General features: G+C 38.2%; 1 protein-coding gene across 1 annotated transcript in view; it reads left to right on the top strand.

Annotated features, from left to right (window-relative positions):
- Positions 1-13853, top strand: part of MTHFD1L (methylenetetrahydrofolate dehydrogenase (NADP+ dependent) 1 like) — a 139191-nt gene that overhangs the window by 31008 nt on the left and 94330 nt on the right. Inside the window, exons 12-16 of the mRNA XM_058801095.1 lie at positions 857-964; positions 1866-1940; positions 3299-3401; positions 6364-6440; positions 10624-10764. Coding sequence (XP_058657078.1) covers positions 857-964; positions 1866-1940; positions 3299-3401; positions 6364-6440; positions 10624-10764 — 504 coding nt within the window. The remainder of the gene's footprint in view (positions 1-856; positions 965-1865; positions 1941-3298; positions 3402-6363; positions 6441-10623; positions 10765-13853) is intronic.

Below are 13853 nucleotides of genomic sequence, written 5' to 3'. Positions count from 1 at the left end.
AGCCTCAGCCCGCAGTCTGTGGGATGGCTTAATGAGCATGGTGATATTCATAGCTGAAGATTGACTTAGTGATCTTGGAGGTTTTTTCCCACCCTAATGATTCTGTGACATTCACAGTGCTGGTTTGGAAATGTATGGCTGTTTTACCCCAATAGAGTCTAATTTAGAGCTCAGCAAAACCTCTCTATGACTAGAACTGGTTGAGGAACCACCTTGACCATGCACAGCTGGTCCAAGCAGAGTCCTTATGTCAGCCCTGAAGTGCCATTAAAACTGACCTTCCAACTCCTTCTGTCAGACACACAAAAATACAGTACCTGTGTAACACAAGTCTTAATTTGAGATGCTCATCTCAGAGTTTTCACAAAACTTTGTTTGTTAAATTTTGTGTCAGCAACATTCATGCCTGTGAGGTATGGGGCTGTTCTCCTGCAGCTAAAGGAAAGCTGCCTATGGCCCCAAAGCCAGGATGCAAGCTGTGCTCTGGGGCACATTCAGCAGTAATGCACACCTCTGCTCCAGGCCAGGTAGTGGGTAGTAATGCTAAACTGATTCCATATTAATGATGTGGAACTGTAACTCTGGGCTTCTTACTCTTGAATCATTTAGCAAAGAATGAAGATGTTCTTGGCTTTGTTTGGCTGCACTTAAGAGTAGTTTACCATGTGCTCAGATGAAAACAAGTCCTTCATATGTCCCAGTGTATTTTCACCTGGAATTCTTCAGCCTGTCCTGACAGCTGACTAATCAGAGCTGCAGCCTCAAGGAGATAGCAATGATTTGTGCTGCTAATTTGTCTTAATTAATTGAATTATATATTTTCTTATAAAAAGATCCTATTGTTTCCCCCTTCTAGTTCAATCTTCATTTGACTGGAGATATTCATGCTATAACTGCTGCAAATAATTTGCTGGCTGCTGCTATTGATGCTAGGATCTTGCATGAGAATACTCAATCTGATAAGGTGAGAATGATTTTCTTCTATCCAGATGACATTTTTCATTTTTAGTTTTTCAATAAACTGCATTTCAGAGACAAACATGTTGTTTATCATTTTATATTTTCATATGTGAACAGTAAGTGTTGCTGATGCCATTTTATGTTCTGCTGGGAAATTTTCCATATGCAATGTATTTTTCTAGCAAATAGCTATCATAAGGTAGTCTTTAAGATAATGATCCTGGGCCCAGAACATTGACAACTATTTCTGACTGTACTAAATAGTGTAAAAAAGCATATTTTCCCTACCTATAATCCTATTCATTTCAGTAATTTGAAGACTCATTTCAAAGTTACAAATTGTTATTTCTGATGTGTGGTTAGGTATGATGCACCTTAAGAAGAATGAGTTATGGGGAAAATAAACTATATCCTTGTCCCTCTGCTAAATATATAAAATGACCTTAAACAAATCTTAACTTGGGGCTTTAAAGGGAAGGAGATCAAAGAAGGAGCTCTTTTTGTTTTCTGCAGCATTAAAACTGAGCAGAGTTGTACCCTTTGCTTGGTACATTTGTACGCAATGTACATTTAGGTCAATGTACTTCTAGGCCAGTTTGGAAATTGTAATTGGAGTTTAAATACTTTGGATCTTGGTTAAAGTTTTAAAAGGTTCCCAGTTTCAAAATGAATATATAAATTTTTTGCTGAAACAGAGAAAACCAATGATTTCTGGCAATTGGATTTCAGACTGTTAAATCAGACATGGCTCAGAAGCCTGCTGCCTTCTCAGAATTATGTTTTAAGTCTCTAATCAGAAGTCCACAACTTATGTTAGGAAGTTCTTACTGAAATTAGGAGGAATAAATTAAAAAACATTAGCTTTTTATAACTTTTCCCTTCAACTTCTTTTGTCGTTTTTCCAGTCTTTGTATACCAGGCTGGTTCCGATGGTTAATGGCGTGAGAGGATTTTCTGCTATTCAGCTTGCCCGCCTCAGAGTAAGTTGTTCATTCAGTCTCTCCTCTTTTATGGTGCCTCTTCATGAAATGCATTCTCTTACACAACTTGTTTAAAATTACTTGATGTATGGGGCTGAGTTTGTATAAACTCTCATAAATATATCAAGTCTAGACTTTTTTTCTGAAAGCATCATCCTTGGAGTAATAGGATCTGGGTCTGATATTATTTTTATAACTAGGATTTTTGCTATTCTTTTCTCCTGAAATAAACCAGTAATGTTTTTAAATGCTGTGTCTTTTCTGATGAAATATTAAAGTCAGAGTTTTTAAAATACTTTTCCAATTATGGTATAGGCACATTTGAAAGCTCACATTCTTTGGTTTAGCAATATTTTCTGATTTTGAAAGTCTAATATAGCATATACTTCTGGGGTTTTATTGATGTCAGTCTCACAGTGTTCTTCCTTCAAGGGGTACATTTGTATGCTCAGTGTATTTTTGCATCCCATCTTGCTCCCTGAATGCTTCCAGAAGAGCTTCCTGTGCAATTCATGTGTGTTCAACATGTCTGGATTTGAGAGTGCCATTCTGATAAAAGCCTAGAGAGGAACACAGCCCGCCAGTGTAGCAGAAAGAGAATATGAACCTCTCAGATATGACCCCTAAGGACAGCTCCAGTTGTTCTGTGGCCAGTTCCATATTTGTTGTTGGCTTCTGAGTCCTGACTGACTGTGTTTCAGTCATGGGATGGCAATGGGCAGCTGCCACATGCACACTTGGAATTTGGGCGTGGAAAGAAGGATAAGAGGTAGTGACAGCTTCTGTTTTGGTAGGGGGTAAATGAGGCCTTATAACATTTTAAGCTTTTGTGGTGCTCAGCTGAATGTCAGTCAACTAAAATGAGGCTGATACCTGCTTGACTCTGAGGCAGAGTCAGGCTCAGAGATTGTTCCATCAAAATTTTGGGATATTTTCAATTTGTTCTTGTTTACACTGTTGCAGAAAACAGGTTAGGGAAGGAGGGGAAGTGTTTCCTTTATTCATAAAATACCAACTATCTCTACATTTGAAATGGATTTCTCTCTTCACATGAGCTGCAACTGAGTAAATAAAAGTTTGCCTTTATAACATTCAAATACATGAATCATAATTTCATATAATATTCAATATTCAATATAATTGAATTATTTTGCTGTGAATTATTCTCAGTGTAATGATTCCTTATATCTAACAAGATGTCAGTTGTAAAGAAATCACTGTGGGATCAGGTTGCATTTTTCTTAAAACAGGATTACTAAGATTGAAATTTACATATGTGGGGTTGATAAGCCAGAGCAGCTACACCATTTGAAGCAAATAAGCCATTTCATTGCACTTCTTGAACTTTTTGTGTGTAGAGGCTGGGAATAAACAAGACTGATCCTAAGACTTTAACAGAAGAGGAGATCAGCAAATTTGTGCGCCTTGATATTGACCCATCCACCGTAACATGGCAAAGAGGTATGTAGTCAGGAAGCCTCACTTTATCTTGGATTTCATCATAACTTATCTCCTAATTTGCTTAACTTTACCTGAATCAGAGCTGTTTCTGCTCTGATAGCAAGAGGAACCAATTTGCAAGTGGGAAGTGTGGGTTCATAACAAATGCAGGTGCAGCATGTTGCTCTAAACTTGGGCAAGTATCTGCAATAACTCAGGAGACTTTGCTAAAATTCTGAAAGATAGGTTTCTTTGACGGTTTAAAGACATCCTCAGTCGCTCTCACATTAGGTAATACCTCTCCAGACATGTGAAAGTGTCTTTTCTGTGCATTTTGCAAATCTTAGCCATTCTTTACTTAACTGTGTCTCTTATGGTTCTAGATTATTGTATTTGTCCTTCTAGATTGTGGTCCCTCATCCTCCCAAGCTCAGACGCCTGGATAGCTCAAGAGACTTAATAGGCTTAAGGGATTATGTGTTTTTCTGATTTTTGAAATCTCTTGAGTTGTTTGCTTCATTTAGAAAAAGAGATGAAAGATGTGGTGCTGTTGCCAAGCAAACTGATACCCACTCTGATACCCTTAGACAAGTCCCCTCTGCTTTTTCCAGTTGTAGTGCTCGGTCAAATTTCAGTGTTTACCTCAATTTCTACACCTATCTTTTACTTCTCTAGGGAAATAAACTCTGCATAAAATTCTGAGCTAAATACCACTGGATTTTATTTTCTTTCTTAGTTCTCAAACACTGACGTTATCTTTGTTAAATGGAATGTATTGTGATGCTTAGAAAAAAGGTGAATCTGTTGAGAAGGGAGGAGTCTTGGCCATGCTTTGGTGTGCCCTTTGTGTGCATGTCATCTCAGGCTTGGGATGTTTTTCTCAAGACAGTTCTGGGGATGTGGCGTAAGATGTTTTTTATTAGTCACACAGTGTGTCTGGAAGAGACCTGTATTAGGATAAAGAAGTAATATAAATGTTTAGTGTAATATGACTCCTCTTTTTTATCAGCATGGGTTTGGGAGAAGGCAACATTGCTCAACAGCTGCTAACCTCAAGGGAGTTATTTAATTAATCTCAAACGATGTTAGTGAAATTTCTATTCCACACAGCTCTATATGATGTACATACCTTAAACATTTTAGGAAAAAAAAACCCTGAACTGAGGAATGGTTTAGATAACTTGGAGAATGTTTTATTTAGGACTGTTTCTGCAGTCCATATGTCTATGAAGCTTGTTACATACCAGGGAATTTGTGGGGAAAAAGAGCTAAGCTATCACGTCTTCTGAAAATTAATTTTGGTCAGGACCTGTTTCCATAGAAGTATCACAAACTTTCAGTTCATGGTCAGCTTACACTAACTCGAAAACATACAATATACTGAAAAGTGGGAAAGTTCCTTCTTTGTCTTTCCCTGATAGTCAGATTCTGTTTACATCTCTAGAGGATAAGAAAGTGGATACATTAAACCTAACACTTATTTGAAGCTAAACCTTAGTGAAGGCTTTACTTTGGGTAAAGGAAGAGGGAAGATTTAGAGAAGGAAAGTTTGTTTTTATGGCAAAACCAGTTATTTCTTATTTTATTACTACTTAGTGCAGCTATTGGAATCTTGTGGGAGAGTGAGTGACCACAGTGAGAATTGGTCACAGTGACCACAGTAAGTATATCTCAGTGACCAGGGGCTGCAGGAGCAGTTACAATTTCATGGTAAGGGTATTTAGGTTACATGATTTCACGAGGAAGATGCAGATAAAAAATCAGCTCACTGGCTGTCCAGGCTGGTGGGAAGGTAAGTTCCTGTCCTTAGGAATGCCTGTGTAGACAGGGAAGACATTTAGATCTGCTTAGGTGTTGTGAGACTGAGGTTCCAAGGACGAGAAGGGAGAAGTCAGTGCTGGAGAGACCAGCTTGCCATATGGCTTCACTGTGCCATATGGTGCCACAGCTTGGTGCAAGGCTACAGCTTCCATCTACCAGGCTCTGTTCTGCAGTTCCTGCCAGCAGTGGAGTGTTTTAGAGTATGACTCTGTATATATAGAAACCAAAATGAGTTGGCCAAATCTGCGTTGCACCATCCCTTAAATGGGATTCCTGAAGAAATTAGGAGCCTAAAGACTGAGCAGAGGGAAAAAGATATGTGTGGTATTTACAACAGCCCCAAGGGAAATGCCCAAGAAGGGGAAAAGTGACTTAAATCTTGGTTTTCTCCCAGCTCACTCACAACCCTGAACTGGGGTTTAATTAACATTCAAAGTCCCTCTTGTTCTTGCGTATTATGTCATCTTTTTCTGCGCAGACAGATTTTTTTTTTTTTATTTCCAAAAGCAGCAGGAAAAGTGGAAGGAACTCACTTACCTTGAGTGCTGACAGCTTCTTTGGAGGTTCCTGGACACTCTGCTTATAAATTAACAGGACTCAAATCTACCAGAAGATTGAGTTCATTGCCAAGCTAAAAGCTGAACTTATCAAGAGTACCTTGCACCCTTTATTTTAGGTTTGGTGCAAATATAAGCATTTCTAGGACTACAGAGACTGAAAAGATAGTCTGTTTTTTCCTTTAAAAAAGGAACTGACCAAATCTGATCAACATCATGCAGTCTTACAATCAGTTCTTAACAATACAGCAATAAAGCAAACAATTTGGAGTAGATCTGGTGCTTTGTATCTACTAAGACTGATTTTTCTCATGTAGGTAAAATACTACATAGTATGTTAGAATACTAAGAATCTGTTACCTTCAAATGCTGTTCAAATAAACTGTATTTGAGTTGTTTCAACCTGTCATCAAATGGTATCAACCAGAAGGGAGCAAACAAGTCAGTGCCAGTGCTGATATGCAGAAGTGTGGCCATCTGGTTACACTGTTGGAGCGGTTGAATCTCACATGTGTTGAATCTCAAAAAATACAGGTATGCCTGGAAAAAGCCATATTCCTGAGTCCTTGTTAACATGTTGTGCTTTTGCCATTCCCTTATTTCAGTGGTGGACACAAATGACAGATTCCTGCGCAGAATAACAGTTGGGCAGGCAAACACGGAGAAGGGATTTGTCCGTCAGGTATGTAAAGGCATTAATAAATCACACTCTGGACAGACTCTGCATTAGAGGCTGAGAGGGTTTCTGCAGTTCTTTCAGCATGCTTTGAATTGCAATAATGATGTCTGTTGCTGTTGTATTGTAATCTTGCAGTGAAACTGATGGTGTTAATGAGTAAGTGAATCTGAAATTTCAGAAACACAAACCAATGCATATTCTACAATGTGTCAAAAGAACTTAAAAAATTGCATGTGTTGGGGGTTTAACATTGTCCTATAACAAGATGCCTTTATGCTCTCATAAAGTTAATTTGCATTACTTTTAATTGTTTTTAAATCTCTGTAACAATTTATGTAGGAGACACGTAATTCAAATTACATTTAAATTTCGTTTTAAAAATTGTTTAAAAATAAGCTTTTTATTCAGAGTTCTCATTTGCCTGTCATGCATGTCGGCTTTGGAATCTGAGCTGTGAGAACTTTGAGCATGTCCTTGCTTTTGCTGTGTGAGTTTGAAGGGATAGTTCAGCAGAAGAGTATGTGTGTACTTTTCAGTGGTGTAAAAAGCTAACCTCCCTTACTAAATGAGAAATTATGGAAGTTTATTAAAGAACTTACTGATAAATTGAAAACCAGACTCCCAACACCACCTGAGCAAGTGTTCCTGGTGTAATGGAGGTAAATGAATTTCTGAAACAGCCCAGCATGGAACAGCAGCATCAGGAGGAGTAAATTCATAGTGCTGATGTGGTGTGGCTCTTAATTTGATGAAGATCTTGTAATCTAACATTCTGGATCATGAAATTCATGAGATTCTGACTATTTTGATGTGAACAGCTCTCGTGGTAGAGATAAGGCTTTCATATTTTTGGAAATCCTAGCTTTAATTTTTCTTTACCATTTCTTCCACATTTTCTTTTATGTATGCCTAAATAAAGAGACCAAAACATAGTGCTGTGGTTTTTGCAGCAGGTAAAGCAAAGCCAAATTGGAGAGAAGAACTTCAAAGAGAAATCATAAAATCCTTGAGCAGTTTGGGTTGGAAGGGATCTTAAAGATCATCCAGTTCCAACCCCTCTGCCCTAAGCAAGGACACCTTCCACTAGAAATGCTCTCTTACTTTGGTTTTGAATGCACAAAATAGAAATTTTTCTGTCTGCAGCTCACAGGAAATTCAATATTAGCTAATAGTCATTTCTGATAATGGGCTGGGACTACAAAATATTATATTTGGTGTGAGTTCCTTCAACACTTGAGACCTTTTCATATGTTTAGATTTGTTTCAGTGACTCAATATGGTTATTAGTCTTAAGCTGGGTTCTGCCAGCCTTATTGTGTAGTGTTTTACCACTGTAATTGTACTACTGAGTTAAATGTGACTTATTTTATTTTAGAGTAGTACTTGATAATATTGCTGTCAAATGTTGCTTCTGTACTTTTTTAGGTAAAATTAATGCTTTTAGTATTGAGATGTTGGACTGATGCATATCCATTCACAGTAAAGATGGACTTAGTAACTCAAGAAATAGAGATAGCAGTTAGGAAAACTCATTTCAGAGCCTAGCTAGAGATCCAGAGCAAACAGGACTTCATGGCTAACAGATGCATTTTATAAATATTTGGAGTGATGTTCTAGCACTCTTAAAATCAATGACACCTGTGTAAAAAGGCAGAGCACAGCAGGCACAAAAGTCTGCATTTTAATGAACAGGGATGCTATGGTTTCTGAAGAGTATTACATGACTGATGCCCTTGATCCTGCAATTGAATCCATGTGGGTGGATCCTTTCATCAATAAAAAACTGACTTTGCAGCTAAGACTTCTGTCAGCACTTCATAGGTGTATAAAGGTTATTTAGAGTTAAAATAGCACCTGCTACTACAATCTTTTGTGCCTGTTTCTTCAATTAAATTTTATGCCACTCTTTGAGCATCTGCCTGGGATGTTTTTCCTGTCCTTTTGGATTTATATAGAGATCATGATAAAAACTTTTTTGGGGGGTCTTCCAATAAACATTCTGATAAATCATAAGTATTTTACCATATGGGTTGGACATAGATTTCTCAGACTTATTTCTTGTCTTACATATGTTGCAGTGACTTACTGAGGACATTTTCAAATTCAGAAAAGATAGTGGAATCCATGTCATCACAATGCTAACAAAGTTCATTGCATTTAGAACTGCTTCCAAAGAATACAGAAAATCTGTTTTGTGATTTCACCATTTCACTTGAATCACTATGCTGAATTATTTTTCTTTTCTGCAGTATGTAGGACTCTCTGCCTATGTCCACAGCAGAAAAGTGCTCAGGTGTCTTCAGATGTTTTGACTAAACAAGTGGGTACATAGAGGTCAGCCTGAATGGGGCTGCTCTGGGCTGTAGCTGTCAAAAACTAAAAGCAGGAACATGGGTTAAAAAAGGGCAGAAGCTCTTAAAGTACTAGGCAAATGCACAAGAGTGGTAGGGGGTATGTTCTATGTAGATGCTTCTTAAAAACAGACAAAGCTCTCAATTTGAACAGATTCCTCTGGTATTAGTATGGGATACATCTGCCAGAGGTCTCATAGAAGCAGTCCTGGGCATTTTTCTTACATATATAGCAGTAGGATGTCAGTTACTAAACTTTATGTAGCCTTTAATTGCTGGAGATGAAGAGATTACCAAAGAAATTGCAGTTCTTGATCACTGCCAACACTGCATTCCTATCACATAATACATTAGTGGCTTTTCTGTTCTTCTCTGTTTATGTTCTGACAGCATGTGGCCTGAGCTCTACTAGTAGTGTATTAGTACAAGTACTACTAATCTACACTCTTCAAGAAAAGTAAAAATTATTGCTTATGTTGTGCTGAAATGCTGCACAGTATGGGTGTGTTTCTACAAGAGCAATAGAGCTGATGCCACATATAGTTAGTTCTTTGTGCTTTTTGGTTTACACATTTGTTCATTTAATTACCAAAAACAAAAGGACCAGAGATATATTTTATGTTTTCATAGGTCAAGCACAAGACTTAACAGCATATACTCTAAATTTTGAGCTTAAGTAGAAAAAGAATGATCAAATGTAACAAGAATGTTTTTGAAACCAGAATAAAAACCTGTTGGAGATCATTACAGAAAAAAAAAAAAAATTAAAGAACCCGCCACAATGCAGTGTTCCTTTGCTCAGGCCAGTAAAGCTCAAAAGACATCTGGTGATTTCCTGTTTCTGCCACAGAAAGAAAATTCTTGATCCTTCAGGGAGCTTCTCTAAGGATAATGTGAGCCAAGGGGCTAAACAGCCTGCAACACGGGTCCTCAAATAAATGTAGTGTAATGGAGAATATTAATCAGGGAATATAAAGTGTTTGAAGTTCACAGAATCATACAACATCTTGAGTTGAAAGGGATACATCAAAGTCGGACTTGGCCCTGTGCAGGACCATCCCCAAGAGTCACACTTTATGCCTGAGAGCATTGTCCAAATGCTTCTTGAAGTCTGTCAGGTGGATTCTGTGATCACTCCCTGGAACTCTGTGCACAACCACCCACTGGGTGAAGAACCTTTTTCTAATATCCAATCTAAACCACCCCTGACACAACTTCAGGCCATTTTCTCAGAGAAGAGAAGAGATCAGTGCCTGTCCCTCCTCTTCCTCTCACGAGGAAGTTGTGACTGCAATGAGGTTTCCCCTTGGTCTCCTCCAGGCTGAGCAGACCAAGTGACCTCAGCTGCTCCTCATATGGTATCCCCTCAGGATCTGTCACCATTTTTGTAGCCCTGCTTTAGATGCTTTCCCGTATTTTTATGTCTTTCTTTTATCATGGCACCAAAACTGCCCCCAGCACTGGAGGTGAGGCTGCCCCAGCCCAGAGCAGAGCAGGACAATCCCTCCCTTGCCTGGCTGGCCATGCTGTGCCTGATGGCCCTCAGGACAGGGTTGGCCCTCCTGGCTGCCCGGGCACTGCTGACTCGTGTGCAACTCACCATGGACCAGGACCACCAGGCCCCTTTTTGCAGCTCTTCATTCCCACAGCTCATTGTCCACTCTGTATGTAAAGTTACTCTAGTCTTAAGTAATCTCAAAAGTTGTAAGTTACCATTTAGAACTTGTTTGAATTCCAGCATGAAATTTATCTTTCCTGAGTTTATTCCTGATGATCCCCTGTGAGTATTTCAGCTGACTTTGATTTGGTTCATGATTCTCATTTCTACTTTACAGGCTCAGTTTGATATTGCTGTTGCAAGCGAGATTATGGCCATCCTGGCACTTACCACCAGCCTTCAAGATATGAAAGAAAGACTGGGGAGAATGGTGGTGGCTAATGACAAGAAAGGACAACCAGTAACAGCAGAGGATTTGGTATGTTCAGTGCTGTAGAGACCTGTGAATAACCTCAGACATGTTTGTTGTGCCTCTTGAAGCATTAAAAAGGCAGGTACATGCCAAAGATTTTGCTTTGAACAGCACAGTCAGATATCAAAGGAAGATCATCTTCTGGGCCAAAACCTGCTTGAGAATGAGAACAAGATGTAGAACTCATTTCTTCAGCTCTGGTAACATCTGGCTCAGAAAGCCTCTGGTCTCCATAACCTACTTGGATCATTTTCTGCAATTCTTAAGGCAAACAAATTCAGTGCTGGAGGGAGTCAAAGTGCGGGCTCTTATTTGAGAGAGCTGGTAATGTTTGCTACTGTGCTTTTAGAGTCTGCTCAGATGTTGCAGTGATAGTTACCACATGAGTGCCTGTACCACTGAATCAGAGTGGAAACAAGCTGTTCTTAATTCAAAGTTTGCTGATAGTGCTTGGGACAGGTTTATCTGTCATTAGATTTTTTTTTCTTCTTTACCTTCACTAGTTGCTGTTTCCTCATTCCCTCCTTCAGCTTCTGAAAAAAAAAAAAAAAAACAGTATGTTTTTTCTTTAAATCACATTCTATCCCTTGAATCTGGGCTGTGAGTCATTGAACAGTGGTTGGAAGCTTACGTGAGGTTGTGTATGGCAGGTCCTGGTGCAGCCAGAAGCTACCAGCTGATGTTTGTAACCAGCTGTGTGCCAGGAGCAGTCTGATGCCAGCCCATCTCTGATGGCTGCCTGTGTCACACAGGCTCTGTATGTTTTCTTCTCTTTCTTCCTGTTTCTCCCCGTTTCATGAACATGTGCTCAAACTTATGAGTAATGAATGAGTAAAGCAATGAGTATCCTGCCCTGTCAGCAAAGATAGCAAATCTGCAAGTCAGGAGCACCTTCACAGCTGTAGTGGGTTCCAGTTTAATAAAGAAATAAAAACATGATATCTAGAGTTCCTGGATTTAAGAATGAAATTAAGATAAGGTTAAAAAAATTTCTAAGTACAGTCATTATTAAAATTCAAAGTAAATCATCTTCTCCCAATTATGCAGGAGACATATTCTAGCTATTGAAGTTTTACTTTTGCTTTTCAATTGTATAACTTTGTCTTGGCCGCATTATAAGGCATATGCTAATACTTTAAAATTATTTAGTGTTAGAATTAAAACTGCATTTGTGGCATGTGATTTTAATTTTGACACTACTTTTGTATGAAGGTACTTTTATTTATTAGCACTGCAAAATAATTGACCTGCTAACACTTAATGCTAATCAGCTTGATGAATGAAAGAAATGGCTTTTCCATTGGGGCAAAAGAATTTTACAACTTTTCCACCGTGTCCCTAAAATGAAAGTAGTGCTCAGCAAAATGTCTGTTACTAATTCAATTTTCTTTGGCTTTTTTAAAAACAAACTTCCTATGCTTAGTGTCTCAATCATTTGATAGTTTTGCTTGTACTGAACATATGTTTCTAGTTGTTCTTTAAAGCAGTGTTTTGTATTATACCAAAAAAAAAAATAAAACCCAAAAACCTGCCCAGAAAGAAAAAATCATCACAGTCTGAAGGACATGTGTTATGAGTATCTGCAGCTATGCTGCTGCATTCTTTTCCTTCTGGAGGTTCTCCATACCATGCACAGGAAAGACTTGGGTGCATGTCATGATTGGGAAGTGCAGGAACTCCTACCTCTTTCGTTGTGCAGTGTGTTAAAAATGAGTATGAGAACCATGGGAATAAGAGGAATATGATTTCATGGTTAAGGATGTAAAGCATCACTTTGGAGAGCTCCATTCCTGTGCTTTTAGCAAAACATTCATTAGGTGCTCTGTCCACACTGATTCTTACAGTTCATAAGGAATTAGTCGTTCCTCAGTCTAGTTTAATACTAGGGAGCTTAACAACTGAAATTTATGGAAAGAGTGAAACTCCATCAAGAACCTTGAACCAGGAGAAATTATTTTCTGTTGTCTCAGGCTGAGCATCCAAAATTGGTGAATATTTTTGAGCTTGATTCTTGTGTGCGCAGGTTTCTCGTTTGAGGATCAGGAACAATTGTTCATTTCTGAGGACTTACTAATGTTGCTGACGAAGTCAGATGCTGTGGTGTTGGGATTTAAAAAATGTCAAAAGAAATTAGCAGTGGGGTTTCTATGATTTCTGTATCAAATTAAATAATCTCTCCCACCTGTACAAATTAAAAAATTTGTAGAGGGGGAGAGAGCTTATGAAAAACCATATTGCACTGGTGAAAGTCTATTGTATAAAGTTGAATTCTCTGGAAACAGCAGCAAGAGAAGTATAGTCAAAGACCATAACAAGTCATAATTCATATGTGGGAAGAAGATAAATTTCTGTTCTTTCATGTAGCATTTTGTCTCCTTTGCTGGTTTCTTCCCACAGGTGATCAGTCTGTTTGAGCAGCTTGGAACTAAGCCTACCATTTCTAGACTTTAAATACAGTATCTACTCTTCCCCTTTTCCCCTGCAGCTTGTGCTGCCTGTGTTGATATAATCCAAGGATTATTTCTTGGGAAGATTTTCACACACATCAAGAGGTTTGATGTGAAGCAATTCTGCTCCTGAATTTCCATCCTCCTTTCAGGTCAGGGTCAGTGAAGAGGTAAAGCTCTCCAGTTCAGTAAGGAAAGATTTCAAGACAGCGAACAAAGAAAGAACACTGTACAAGATGTTAGAATGCTCTCAATCCAGGTTCAATAATTTTGACTTCTATTTTTGTAAAACAAAATCAAGTTCAAAAGCTTGACTATATCATAGTGTGTTGACATGGAACATTTTATCCCAAAGAACTGCAATTGCATATAGTTCTAAGAAACTTTAAAGGCACTTTTATCGTGAGAAATACCACACAACATAAATAATGGGTCAGTTCTGCCTATCTTTAAAAAAATTATGCAAAAAATTCATGCAAGTTTAAATATTTGACAGTAGTCTTTAGTTTTTTGAAATCTATGTGAACCAAAACCATTAAACCTTTCTCTGTGATTTGTTTCCAGATGTACGCACAAAATACTTCACAAAAATACAATTGCTCTTAATTTTGACTTTATATGCAATATATTTATCATAATGCAATAGTA

Source organism: Ammospiza caudacuta, chromosome 3 (assembly GCF_027887145.1).
Source record: "Ammospiza caudacuta isolate bAmmCau1 chromosome 3, bAmmCau1.pri, whole genome shotgun sequence".
NCBI classification, from domain to species: domain Eukaryota; kingdom Metazoa; phylum Chordata; class Aves; order Passeriformes; family Passerellidae; genus Ammospiza; species Ammospiza caudacuta.
This window is presented reverse-complemented; position numbering and strand designations above follow the sequence as displayed.